Raw genomic sequence first — 13,178 nt, forward strand, 5'->3', positions numbered from 1 at the left:
AAAAAGGAGATATGACTCTCACTAATTTCAGACGTGAAAAATAAACCTAAATGGTTGTTTTTCAGAGCTGCAACAAATTCCTGAAAAAATTTGATGTTGCCCACCCAAAGGATAACTATATCGTCGATGTACCTAATCCAAAGGGGATTGCTGATGTAAATGCTCCATATCATCAGAAAATACTATCTCTCTCTCCCACCAGCTTAGCTAGAGATTCGCAAAGGTAGGGGCACATGGACTGCCCATTACGACTCCCCTGAGCTGGTGGAAGCACTGCCCATCAAACAAGAACACATTATGCGTCAAGATGAATTCAAGAGGCTCCATCACCAGAGCATTGTGATGCCCACAGTGTTATCCCCTCTGTTGAAGGAACGTGAGGACCACTCTACAGCCAAGATCGTTAGGCATAGCGCTATAGAGGGCCTCAACATCAAGACTGGCCAACTGTGTCCCTTTCTCACCTTGGATACCATTCAGACGCACCAGTACGTCCATAGTATCCCTCGCAATAAAGGTAAGCTGGTGACAAACGGTCTAAAGATGGAATCGACATAGGTACTGATGTTAGCGGTGAGACTACCAGTCCCTGACACGATTGGCCTGCCTTTCAAGGGGTCACAACCCTTGTGGATTTTTGGCAGGCCGTAAAAGGCGGCCGTAATAGGATGTTCTGGGATAAGAAATGCATATACAGTTTTATCAAAAAGTTTATTCTCCAGGGCTCTAGATAATATACAGGACAGTTCATTTTTGAAACATAGTGTGGGATCAGACGGTAGTTGCCCATACGTATGTTTGTCACTCAGTATTCTCCGGCACATATTTTGATATTGCTCGTGCCCTAAGATGACAATATTCCCACTCTTGTCCGAGGGTTAGATAACAAGCTCTCTGTCCTGCTGGAGACCTCTGAGAGCTTCCCTTTCCTGAACCCCTAGGTTATCAGTACCACATGACTGTAAGTGCATTTGACGGAGTTTGTTAGAAACTACCAATACAAAGATATCAGTATGGGTATTATCACTGAGGGGGGCGATTTTCTTGGATGGATGCCGCAGACTTGTGAAGGGACCCTCACCAAGTTCACGTTGGCCCTCAGTATTGAGGTCCGCAAGGAGTTGGACATCAGGGAGATCATCCGGATCAATCCCTAAGGGCTGTTTTACATGAGCGGATGCCGTGCGTGACATCTGCTCCGTGAATGACAGCCAAGACCCGATGCAGACTGCAGAAGCACGGACCATTAACATGATTGATAATGCTCCGTGCCTCTCTGTGATCTCTTTACTACGAAATCACAGTGACAACTTTATCTCACTGTGATTTCGTAGTAAAGAGATCACAGAGAGGCACGGAGCATTATCAGTCATGTTAATGCTCCGTGCTTCTGCAGTCTGCATCGGGTCTTGGCTGTCATTCACGGAGCGGATGTCACGCACGGCATCCGCTCGTGTGAAACAGCCCTAACTCTTCGCATTTATGACAATCAGGAGTGCCAAAAAATTTACGCCATTTGAGTTTATGTGCGAAGAGATGCAGGTCTTTCACCCACCCAAAACAATCAAATCTCCGAATGGGGACAAAGGAGAAACCCTTACGTAGTACTTGCATTTCAATGGTAGTGAGGATAAGGGATGACAGGTTAATGATCTGGAGGTCGTCTTTATTACTGACAGTGGGACCATATGTTGGGGTCACTGGTACCTGAACAGGACTTAAGCAGATACTTGGATACTGGAGGGATATTGTTTAAAGCCCCCCATACCACTTCTGCCTCCATGACCTCGCCTGCCCCGTCCTCTACCCCTACCACCGTATGGCCTCCTGTGTGACTGTGAGCCAGGTCCTTTCCCTGATGTTTCAGACTCGGTCTCACACACTGACGATGATATTTCAGTAACTAGTTCAAGTGCTTCAGAATGTTTAACACTATAGTCAAAGATCCTACCTTCTTCAAAGTCCTTAATGTCCCTATTAAACAGCGTATGTTTCTTTTCTTTCAACTGTGCTGTATAGCTCTCAATTGATGTCTGAAGGAGGGATTCCTTTTTACCGAAGTCTGAATAAGCACTAAATTTCTTTGTTCATTCAATTGCCTTCTTTAATTCACTTTCAACAGCTGCCAAAACATTTTTTTCTTCCTCTAGAAGGAGTTTCATAAATCTTAAAGAGGACTCTCTAGATTATTTTTTCCACTTCTTAATGAATTCGGTGGACCTAAGATGAGCCGCAGGGGTGATGAGATTACGCAAGCCACGGGGGAAAATGTCAAGTGACTGAACTTCCCACCAGGACCTGACAACGTTTTTGTACACATGTGTGACCTGTTTAAAGGCAGAAGAGATACTTATAGCTTATAGATACTTATAGATATTTCCTTCTCAGAGAAAACTTCACTGGGATCACCCATCCACTGCTCAGTGTTAATGTTGCCGGACAGAAAGCCTGCCATTCCTCAAAGCAAACGCTAACAAGATCAATGAAAAAAATGCGTACTGAATGATTAAAGGGTATACGTCCACTTGTGTAATTGAGAAAATCAAATGTGGTAAGGGACGTTAAAAATAAAATAACAAAACTTTATTGGGGTAATCCAAATAAAATAACAATATAGAGGTGTGTGACCTAAAACACTATAAGTAAGTTGGCTAGCTTGGGTCAGATAATGAAATAAAGGGGTCTACTAGGACTATGTCAGTCCAATGCAAGAATAGCACTATCTGTCAGTATGCGGACACCATAGAATATCCAGACCCAGTTAACAGAGGTCCAAACCACATGTGGTCAGTGAATGTCTGACCAATGTGACCAAAAAAAAAAAAACAGACAGGGGCTGTATAAAGTAGTTGGACCACTGAACTAGAGGTGAACACCCTACTAGTATATGTAACCCATAAGTGGAAAGTGGCAATGCTGTGTATACACTGCCACAAATCACCCAAGGCTACAGGTAGGTTGAACACTCTTGGTTCAAGCAGAATACCCAGCACAGGCTATAATCGCCACAGGAAAGTTGAGCTGGATATATAGTAGTCTGTCAGGGGATGGCTGTGCACGTTGCCATCCACTGCAGACACTCACAATGGTGCTGCACTCAGGCCGGTGGTAGGAACAGCTGATGTGGCTCATACACAACCAACCATCAGCTCCACCGGCTGGAGGTTAAAAATACTAAGGCTGGACGCATTTCTGTGCACAATACTGTGCACTTCCTCAGGAGCTGAACCCACTTGGCACCAAAAACCTGCCTAGGCCGTGCACCTCTAGTCTGGTGGAGGATGCGGGCAAGTGCAGTGAGGCTGGCGTGAACGTCGATATATTTTTGGGCACAGTTGTATGTCGTACATCAAACCAGCTGTATTTCAACCAGTCCCCACGACAAAATGGGGGCTGCTGTGAAGGCCCTCATGGAGGCTAATTTGCAGCAGCAAGAGACCAACCTGCACCAACGGGAGACTAATAAGCAGCAGCAAGAGACCAAACAGTTGCTGCTACAACATGTGATGGCTTTTCAGACAGCAGGAGCAACCCCAAGCGTCCACGATTCCCAGAAAGCAGTCTGTGCAGCGATCCCTAAGATGACACCCGCAGACGACATCGAAACCTACCTGGCGATGTACAAGAAAGTGGCCACCAGGGAAAAGCTGCCCCGAGACCAGTGGGCTGAGATCGTCTCTCCTTTCTTAGCATCAGAGTCCCAACGGGTGTATTTCGACTTGCTGGACGATCAAGTGGCTGACTACCCGAAGGTAAACGGTGAGATTTTGGCAAGACTGGTGGTGAATGTGTTGGTCCGGGCCCAGCGGGTACATCAGTAGGGGTTTAAGCCGGCTGAACCCACGAGACCCCAGTATTATGACTTACTCCACCTTTTGCAAAAGTGACTACAGCGTGATGTGCTGAGTCCCACAGCTATGCTGGATAGACTATTGGTTGACATATTCTGGAGGGCGCTGCAACCACCTCTCCAGCACTGGATCGGTCAGGTATCTCCTAGAAATGCCCTAAAAATTGTGGACCTGGAGCACTATGAGGCCACCAAGGGGGTTCTTTTGGGAGGAGGGCAGGCAAACTCCAGAACTCCCCACCCCAGGCCTACCGGTATGAGCCAATGAAACACCCCCGGGAGGTTCCCCCTATGGGCCGGACCCAGTTAATCTGCTGGCAGTGTCAGGAACCTGGCCACACCAAGGCTGAATGTCCTCATCGGGTTGAGCCCATGGACACTAATTGTGGTTACCGACAATCGCTATATGCTAGGAAACTGTGTGCCACAAGTACCCCGGAGGCTCTAGACCACTTGTGCCAGGAGGAAGTGGGAGGAAGTTGACTAGCTTGGGTCATACCCTGGTGCGGTCCGTTGAGTATACTGGCCGGAAAGTTGGGGTGATGTGCATTTATGGAGACTTGAAAGACTACCCCACCTCGCTGGTGTCTCTAACCACCGGCAGGCGGACCCACGAAGTGGCACTCGCCACAAATCTCCACTATGAACTCATAATAGAGAGAGACTTTTTCCCTGCCCTATGGCCGGTTGTGAGAGTTAAGAATACCCCTGAGGCAGAAATAAGCCCAGGAGATTGGCCTTGTTCAGAGGGACAGCCAGAACCCTGGGAATCTGAGTCTGAAGAGCCAGCAGTAGGGATAACCGCCACTTTGGTGGAAGAGTGGGATACAACAACGCGTAGGGTAATGTTGGGAGACGTGGAGGAGTTGCCTCCGGGTCCTGGGTTGGAAGACCTCACTGTCTCCGGGGAGAATTTCGGTACAGCCCAACGCCAAGACCCAACTCTGTCGCGGGCCTGGGAGAATGTGGTAATACTTGATGGTGTACCTCAATAACCTGGGGCCAAGTCGATGTTTCCCCATTTTGTGGCCCACCAGAATATGCTATATCGGGTAAACCAGCTGCGGGGTGAACCTGTTGAACAGTTGGTGGTGCCCGGGGCCTATCGAAAACTTGTGTTATAGTTAGCCCACCAACATGTTATCGGGGGTCATCTGGGACTGCAGAAGACACAGGACCGGATACTACAACGGTTTTACTGGCCCAGTGTCTTTAGAGAGGTGGATGACTTTTGTAAGTCTTGCCCAACCTGCCAAACACTAGCCCCCAACACCTGTTCCGCAGTCCCTTAGTGCCCCTCCCAATTATCGAGTTACCATTTGAGAGAATCGCTATGGATCTTGTAGGCCCAGTACCAAAATCCGCTAGGGGGCACCAACACATCTTGGTTGTCCTGGATTACGCCACTTGGTACCCGGAGGCAGTGCCACTGCGACATACATCAGCCAAACACATAGCAAAAGAGTTAATGGAGATGTTTTCCCAAGTGGGAATTCCCAAAGAGGTTCTGACTGACTAGTGGACTCCTTTTATGTCCAAGGTCATGCGGGAGCTCTGTAAGTTGCTGAATATCAAACAGATACGGACATCCGTCTATCACCTGCAAACTGACTGCCTAGTAGAAAGGTTTAATCAAACGTTAAAAACTATGTTAAAATGAGTAGTAGCTAAGGATGGAAAGGACTGGGACCTCCTTCTGCCCTATCTTATGTTCGCAGTGAAAGATGTGCCCCAGGCCTCTACTGGGTCCTCGCCCTTCAAACTACTATATGGAAGACATCCACGTGGTCTGTTGGACATAGCCAAAGAGGCGTGGGAGCAACAACCCACAACATATAATAAAAGTGTTGTTTAATACATCACCCAGATGCATGATCGTATGGAAACCGTGTTGCCGCCGGTAAAGGAACATATTGAGGCAGATCAGCGAGCTCAAAGTCGGGTGTATAATCAGCAGGCTCAGGTCCGGATCTTTAACCCAGGAGATCGGGTTTTAGTTCTGGTACCGACAGTGGACAGTAAGTTACTGGCTAGGTGGCAGGGACCCTACGAGGTATTCGAAAAGTTTGTTGAAGAAAACTACAAGGTACACCAGCCAGAGCGGTGGAAGCTGGAGCAAGTGTACCATGTGAATTAACTTAAACCGTGGAAGGATAGGGAGACCAGTACTGACGATAGCCCATGGCCGAGTTTTCTAGGGGGAGAGGTTCCGGCCACTAAGTCTGATGTAAGGGAAGCAGTTGCCACAGTGAAGGTTGCTGACAGCCTCTCCTCTAATCAGACTCAGGAGGCCAAGGAGTTTGTCAGCAGGAATATGGATGTGTTCTCAGAAATCCCTGGACGCACTTCCATAATCAAGCATGACATTGTCACTTAGCCTCAGGCCAAAATCCGATTGAAACCATACCGGGTACCCGAGGCTCGGCGAAAGGCCATCTCTGAGGAAGTACAACTAATGCTGCAACTAGACGTCATTAGAGATGGCCTTGCGGGTCGCCCGGCGGTCATTTCGCAGTGAACTTTGTTCGTTCGCGGTTTGCCAAACAGGCGAACATATGGCAATGTCCGCCGGCGCCATATTATTTTGCATTGTGCCGAACTTTGACCCATGACACATCCATCAGGTGGGACAGGACAGCCAATTGAGATGTTTCATCACATGGACACACCCCCTACCCTATAAATCAACCCAATCTGGCCACCATTTTACATTCAGTCTTTTGCCAGTGTAGGTAGAGGTTGCTGTGTGGAGCAGGGACAGACTGTTAGAGACACCAAATGCTAGCTAATAGGGCCACAAAAGACCTTTTAAGGACTGGTATAAGTGTGCTATCGATAGGTGATAGTGACATACTGAGGAGTGTGATATACTTATAATATACTTTCTAACATAGAAAGTATATTATAGTGAAATTGTATTGCGCAGCAGTTGTGTGCGGTTCTGCTTCGATACCGCTTCTATGCAGAGGGACAAACGCTATTGGAACAACTAATTGCAACTGGTGTGATATACCAGTTGCCCCCCAAAAAAACTGATTGAGGCAGGGGTGTGATATAGATATAATATAATTTATATATAGTTGTCTTCTGTCTGGCGAATGAATCATTTTTGGGGTCTGTAGTTCACTGGCCTGCAGTAAAATTGATATCCACTGACCGTCTAATATACCTCTAACTGGCCAACAGTATAATTGTTATACGGTGAACGCCTAATGTACCTCCAGCCACATTATCAATTGTTCTTTTCTTTACAGTGAATTAATAATTTTTGGGGCCTGTAGTCCACTGGCCTGCAGTACAATTGATATCCATTGACCGTCTAATATACTTCCGGCCACATAATCACTTGATCTTTTATATACGGTGAATGCATAATTTTTTGGGCATGTAATCTAACTGGCCAACAGTAAAATTGTTTTACGGTGAACTCCTAATGTACCTCCAGCCACATTATCAATTGTTCTTTTCTGTAGAGTGAATGAATAATTTTTGGGGCCTATAGTCCACTGGCCTACTGTAAAATTGATATCCATAGACCGTCTAATATACCTCCGGCCGCATAATCACTTGATCTTTTATGTACGGTGAATGCATAATTTTTGGGGCCTGTAATCTAACTGGCCAACAGTAAAATTGTTATACGGTGATCGCCTAATGTACCTCCAGCCATAATATCAATTGTTCTTTTCTGTATGGTGAGTGAATAATCTTTGGGGCCTGTAGTCCACTGGCCTGCAGTAAATTAATATCCATTGACCGTCTAATATACCTCCAGCCACATAATCACTTGATCTTTTTTGTAGGGTGAATGCCTAATTGTTGGGGCCTCAGAGGAATTCAACATCTGTGACGACCACGTGTTATCAAATGCAACCTATTATCATTTGGGGTTTATTCAAGAGGGGGGATTTTGTTAGCCATATTTTTATTCAAATTTAATATTTTTAGTTTTTTTAAACATATGTATTTGACATGTATTTGTATTGGCCTGCAGTAAAATTGATATCCAATGACCGTCTAATATACCTCCAGCCACATAATCACTTGTTCTTTTCTGTACATTGAATGAATAATTTTTGGGGCCTGTACTCCACTGACCTGCAGTAAAATTGATATCCAATGACCGTCTAATATACCTCCAGCCACATAATCACTTGAGGTTTTCTGTCCGGTGAATGCCTAATGTTTGGGGCCTGTACTCTCGTGGCCTAAAATAAATTTTTTCTAGGCTCCAGCATGGCACATTTTTGAGAGTTTCCCTTTAAGATGCATAAAAATGGCCCCTGATTAAAATACATATTTTTTGTGGAAATTTTTGCCATTGATCCCCCTCTGGTATGACATTGTCTATGTTGTGGGATGATTTGTGCACTTCTTGTAAGTATTTGGTGGCTGCAAATATGACCTGAATGTTTTTCAGGTTCGCCTGACATTAAAGTTAATGGGGCCCGCCGCGAACTTGCGGTTTGCAAACATTTGATCGCTTTTGCACGATTGCATGTGCAAATCGTCCCAACCGATGTTCATCCATCACCACTAGACATCATCGAGGAGTCAAGAAGTGAGTGGGCCAGCCCTATAGTACTGATACCCAAACCGGACAGGATGTTGCAGTTTTGTAACGATTTTCAAAAATTAAACGAGGTATCTAAGTTTGACGTGTATCCCATGCCCTGTGTAGACGAGCTGATTGAGAGGTTAGCACAAGCTTGGTATTTTTCTGTTTTGGACCTCACCAAATGGTACTGGCAGGTACCCTCTAATGGAGGCTGCCAAAGAGAAAACGGCCTTCATCACACCGGAGGGGCTGTATCAGTATATGGTGTTACCCTTCGGTCTGCATGGCACCCCCTCCACTTTCCAAAGGCTAATGGACATTGTGCTGCGACCACATCGTGGGTACGCTTCGGCTTACCTGGATGATATTGTCATCCACAGTACCGACTGGGAAAGTTACCTGCCCAAAGTGCAGGCTGTAGTAGACTCCCTTTGAAAAGCTGGATAACCGGGCTGGAGGACTCAGGCCCCTCTAAAGGCGAACAGGCCTCCTATGGACTTGATGAGGCTAAACTGCTAACAGGGTGTGAATTAACACCCAGGAGAAATGGTGACTTTTATTGTTTATGGACTTTCCTTGTGTATGAACAAACACCAAGCCACCTGCGTTTTGTGATACACCTTATCTGCATTTTGTTATACACCAATGTGTGAATAAACACCGCTGTTTGATTCAAGAACTGTGTACTTTGCCTCTATACTGCATCCGCTAGTCCTAACTACCAGAGCAAATCCCCACACATTATATAGGAAGCAATTAAATAACAGCTCCATTCTGGATATCAGGATTAATATTTCTTCAAATCAGAAGAAAAAGTATGGTATCAGCGCAGGAGTAAAAGAAAACATGGGGTAAAATCAAGTAGCAATAATAAGTACCTGTTGTAAACAGGTATAAGTTGAAGTTGCTCCTAGTAAGTTAAATCTTCACAGTGCTCGATAGTGCAAGGTAGATAGCGAGTCTTCCTGCTCAACTTCAACTTTTTGAAGTTGAGCAGGAAGACTCGCTATCTACCTTGCACTATCGAGCACTGTGAAGATTTAACTTACTAGGAGCAACTTCAACTTATACCCGTTTACAACAGGTACTTATTATTGCTACTTGATTTTACCCCATGTGTTCTTTTACTCCTGCGCTGATACCATTCTTTTTCTTCTGATTTTTATTCAATTCTGAGAATCGAGGCAACCGATTTCTTTAGGTATCTAGCAGCGCCTCTGCGCACTGATGTACACAGAGAAAAGATTCACTTGACAGCGCGGATACAACTACTAACTTTTATACCCATTAATCTTTCTTCATCTGTTTCTATATTGCTTCATGTAACTACTCATAAGCTATTGGCAATTTGTTGTCAGTTGTGCTCTACCGCAGTGTTTCCCAACCAGTGTGCCTCCAGCTGTTGCAAAACTACAACTCCCAGCATGCCCGGACAGCCTTTGGCTGTGCGGGCATGCTGGGAGTTGTAGTTTTGCAACAGCTGGAGGCACACTGGTTGGGAAACACTGCTCTACCGTTCACATAGGCATAGCATATCTTGTTTAGTATCTTTAACAAAGGAATTAACATTGGTCACTTTTGTAGAATGTATGATATTTACACACTTTTCATTCTATTCTAGATACAATAAGTGTTGTTGAATAAAATCATATACATTAAATTTCCCAGTAGTGTAGAGACCAATGTCAAGAACACTCAGTCACTCAGGAATATGACATTGGCATCCTCTTCAATTTATATAAATCAAAGTCAGGAGGAGTAACCAGGAGGAGAAAGTAATATCTTCCCAAACTTAGGTTTTCTTTTATCCACTATTGTGATTCATTCATGTTAAAACAAAGAATGAGATACAAACCTGAGTGTGAATGTGAATGCTTTCTTTCCAGAAGAAATGACATATGACACATCTTAAAAGGTAACTTCAAAATAATTTCTGGCAAATTGACTTGATCCACAGGGAATGACTCACACTGCAAATCATCATTGTAATTGATTTCATGTATTCATTTGAAATAAAATGCTTTAATGATTATTAGGTTCCTGGAAAATACAGTATTTCAATGTTCTATGAGCTTTTCTGCTATAAACTGAGTGTATTTGTTTTTTGATTCAGGTATCACCACAGTATTGACAATGACAACTTTAAGTACCATAGCAAGAAAGTCCTTACCAAGAGTTTCATATGTCACCGCCATGGATCTTTTTGTCACAGTCTGTTTCTTATTTGTATTTGCGGCACTGATGGAGTATGCAGCACTTAATTATTATTCAAGCTGTAAAAAGCCAAGATGTAAAAAGAAGAAAAAATCTGTAAGTTCAAACTGCTTTTTCAGTTTTATCAGTTAATAAAAGATACCGTACTTACAGATGTAGCCAACATTATTTTGATTAGCTTAAGCGTACTTTCACATTAGCGGCAGCAGAGTCCGGCAGGCTGTTCTGGCAGGTGAACAGCCTTTCGGATCCATCCTGCCACTAGTTCATGTGTGCCCCCGGACTGCAGCTCCGTCCCCATTGACTATAATGGGGGCGGGGGCGGAGTTCCGGCGGCAGCACAGCAGTGCACAGCTAGAGGCAGCCTGACTAAAAGTACGACATGCAGTACTTTTAGTCCAGCTGCCTCTCGCCATGCGCTGCCTCGCTGCCGCTGGAACTCCGCCCCCACCCTTATTATAGTCAATGGGGACGGAGCGGCAGTCCGGGGGCACACGTGAACTAGTGGCAGGACGGATCCGACAGGCTGTTCACCTGTCGGAACAGCCTGCCGGACTCCCGTGCCGCTAGTGTGAAACTAGCCTTATGCACCAAAAACACATTACAGTAATACAATGAATCACGTTAAAGTGACCATCCCGAGCAGAATGTGTCAAAATAGCACTGGGTTTATTTGTAAATACTGAACAGATTAAAGAGGCTGCATGAGAATAAAGACTTAACCCTTATGCACAGAATAGTGTATAAGAATTCCACTGGCAGGGGTCAGACCACTTTGAGCCCCACTGATCACAAAAATGGGGTCCTGGAGTTCCCAGAGTGAGAAAAGTGAAGGTTATTCATGCACTTGGTCTCTCTGTTAATCTTCCCGAGATAGATGAGTATTATACTTGGCTTCTATTTGGCAGTGTTGAAATGGACCAGTAGTACCATGTATGAATGCCACTCCATTCACTCTATAGACTCTGGCTGCTCAGTCTTGTAATCAGTGGTAGTTTCATTGGTTGAACTCCCACCAATCAGACACTTATGCCAGATCCTGTGGGTAGGTGATAAGTTCTTATCTTGAGACAACCCATTTAAAGAATACGGATGTAGCAGGGTTAACACACATGCTTTATGAGACATGTTATCTAAACTAAATGCAACTAAATGCGTTAAGCAATTGCTTTTCAATGGCTTTTTGTTCAAGATAACGCGATGAGTTAAGAAATTTGAGTTAAGAGTTTGTGTGTTACCGCTGCTAGATCTGTACCTAAACATTCAGATAAAGTTTGCTGATACCTATAGGAGGAGCCATATACTTTCTCTGCTCCAATGTGTGCTCTTGCCTGTATAGCGCACAATGCCATGATTAATATCTATATACTAAATGAAATGTATTACCAGTGAATGTGGTGCTATCCAGGGAGGTGTATTTTTATTGATTTATTAAATAAATCTTTCAAGCTTTATCCTCAGTGTGCTGGAAGATTTTTACATTGTATTACCTACGTCTGCTGAATCAAGCTTCGTCCACAGTAGTCTCAGCTTTTTTCATGGCCAGTTGGCATATGTTTTGTTTGTGGCCACTTCGGAATTAGTACTCCCATACACCACTGACATGTCAGTGGTGTACAAGTGTACAGATTGCATGATGTACCATTTGTTGAAGTAAGACTATCCCTTTTAAGATGGTAGCAGAGATCGTTCATTTGGTGCTTGTAAAACATTTTAAATTAATCTAAAATATGAATTTTCAGCATTTTTCTGGAGTTACAACTTTAGCTTTTACTGAACAGCTTTGATGTTGCACATTGTGACTTTCTCTAGATTTATTCGATCTTTAAACTTTTAGTTTCGTATGTCAATCTTAATTCGGTCCTGATTTCCCAATTCACAAAACTGGCAGATTCTCTAGTCCACGGAATACACTAGGAAAATCGATTTGCCCATTATTCTTTCTTTGCCAAAGGCAAAACTCAAGCCTGCCAGCATTATTCTTATGACTGCAGAATTTGAGGCCAGTTTTTCAAATGCTTGTCGAAACTTAAATTGGGTAAAAACTTTACTTGACTCTAACTTCAAGCTTCCATATTTTATGACACCAATGACTTACAAATACGTTCCAGAGGCAAGATGATGAAAAAGGTATGTTAACAATCTAAATAAGGGCAGATGAAGAGCACAAGTAAAGAAAACTAACATTTTTCTATTATAGATGGTAGTTTCCTTAAATTAAAGTGTTCGGCTCAGGGTCTAGTGTTTTGTGACTTTTAAGTCATAGACAGGCTGATGAAAAAGCAATATATGTGTTAATGTTAAATGAACTGTGCCGACTAATATTTATTCTTTTAATTTGAACCATATATTTTATTTCAAGGACAAGACTTCTGTTTGAATTAAGGAATAGGTGGTATTTCAAGTTTATTGGGTTTTAAAGAAAACCAGTTCAACATAAGCAGTATTAGTAGATTTTAATAGTTGACCTTGAACATAGTTTGCTTTTACTTCTTTTTAAAGCAGTTCTGATCAGAACAGAAGACTAATGCATTCCATTAAAAAAAACTAATATGA

At 43.8% G+C, this 13,178-nt stretch overlaps 1 protein-coding gene across 3 annotated transcripts in view; it reads left to right on the forward strand.

Moving 5' to 3' along the window:
- Window positions 1-13,178, forward strand: part of GABRG3 (gamma-aminobutyric acid type A receptor subunit gamma3) — a 1,146,914-nt gene that overhangs the window by 1,088,352 nt on the left and 45,384 nt on the right. For all 3 annotated transcript variants that reach the window (XM_040425132.1, XM_040425130.1, XM_040425131.1), the window contains exon 8: window positions 10,522-10,718. In XM_040425132.1, the coding sequence (XP_040281066.1) occupies window positions 10,522-10,718 (197 nt within the window). The remainder of the gene's footprint in view (window positions 1-10,521; window positions 10,719-13,178) is intronic.

The sequence above is a fragment of the Bufo bufo genome, chromosome 3 (genome assembly GCF_905171765.1).
Source record: "Bufo bufo chromosome 3, aBufBuf1.1, whole genome shotgun sequence".
NCBI classification, from domain to species: domain Eukaryota; kingdom Metazoa; phylum Chordata; class Amphibia; order Anura; family Bufonidae; genus Bufo; species Bufo bufo.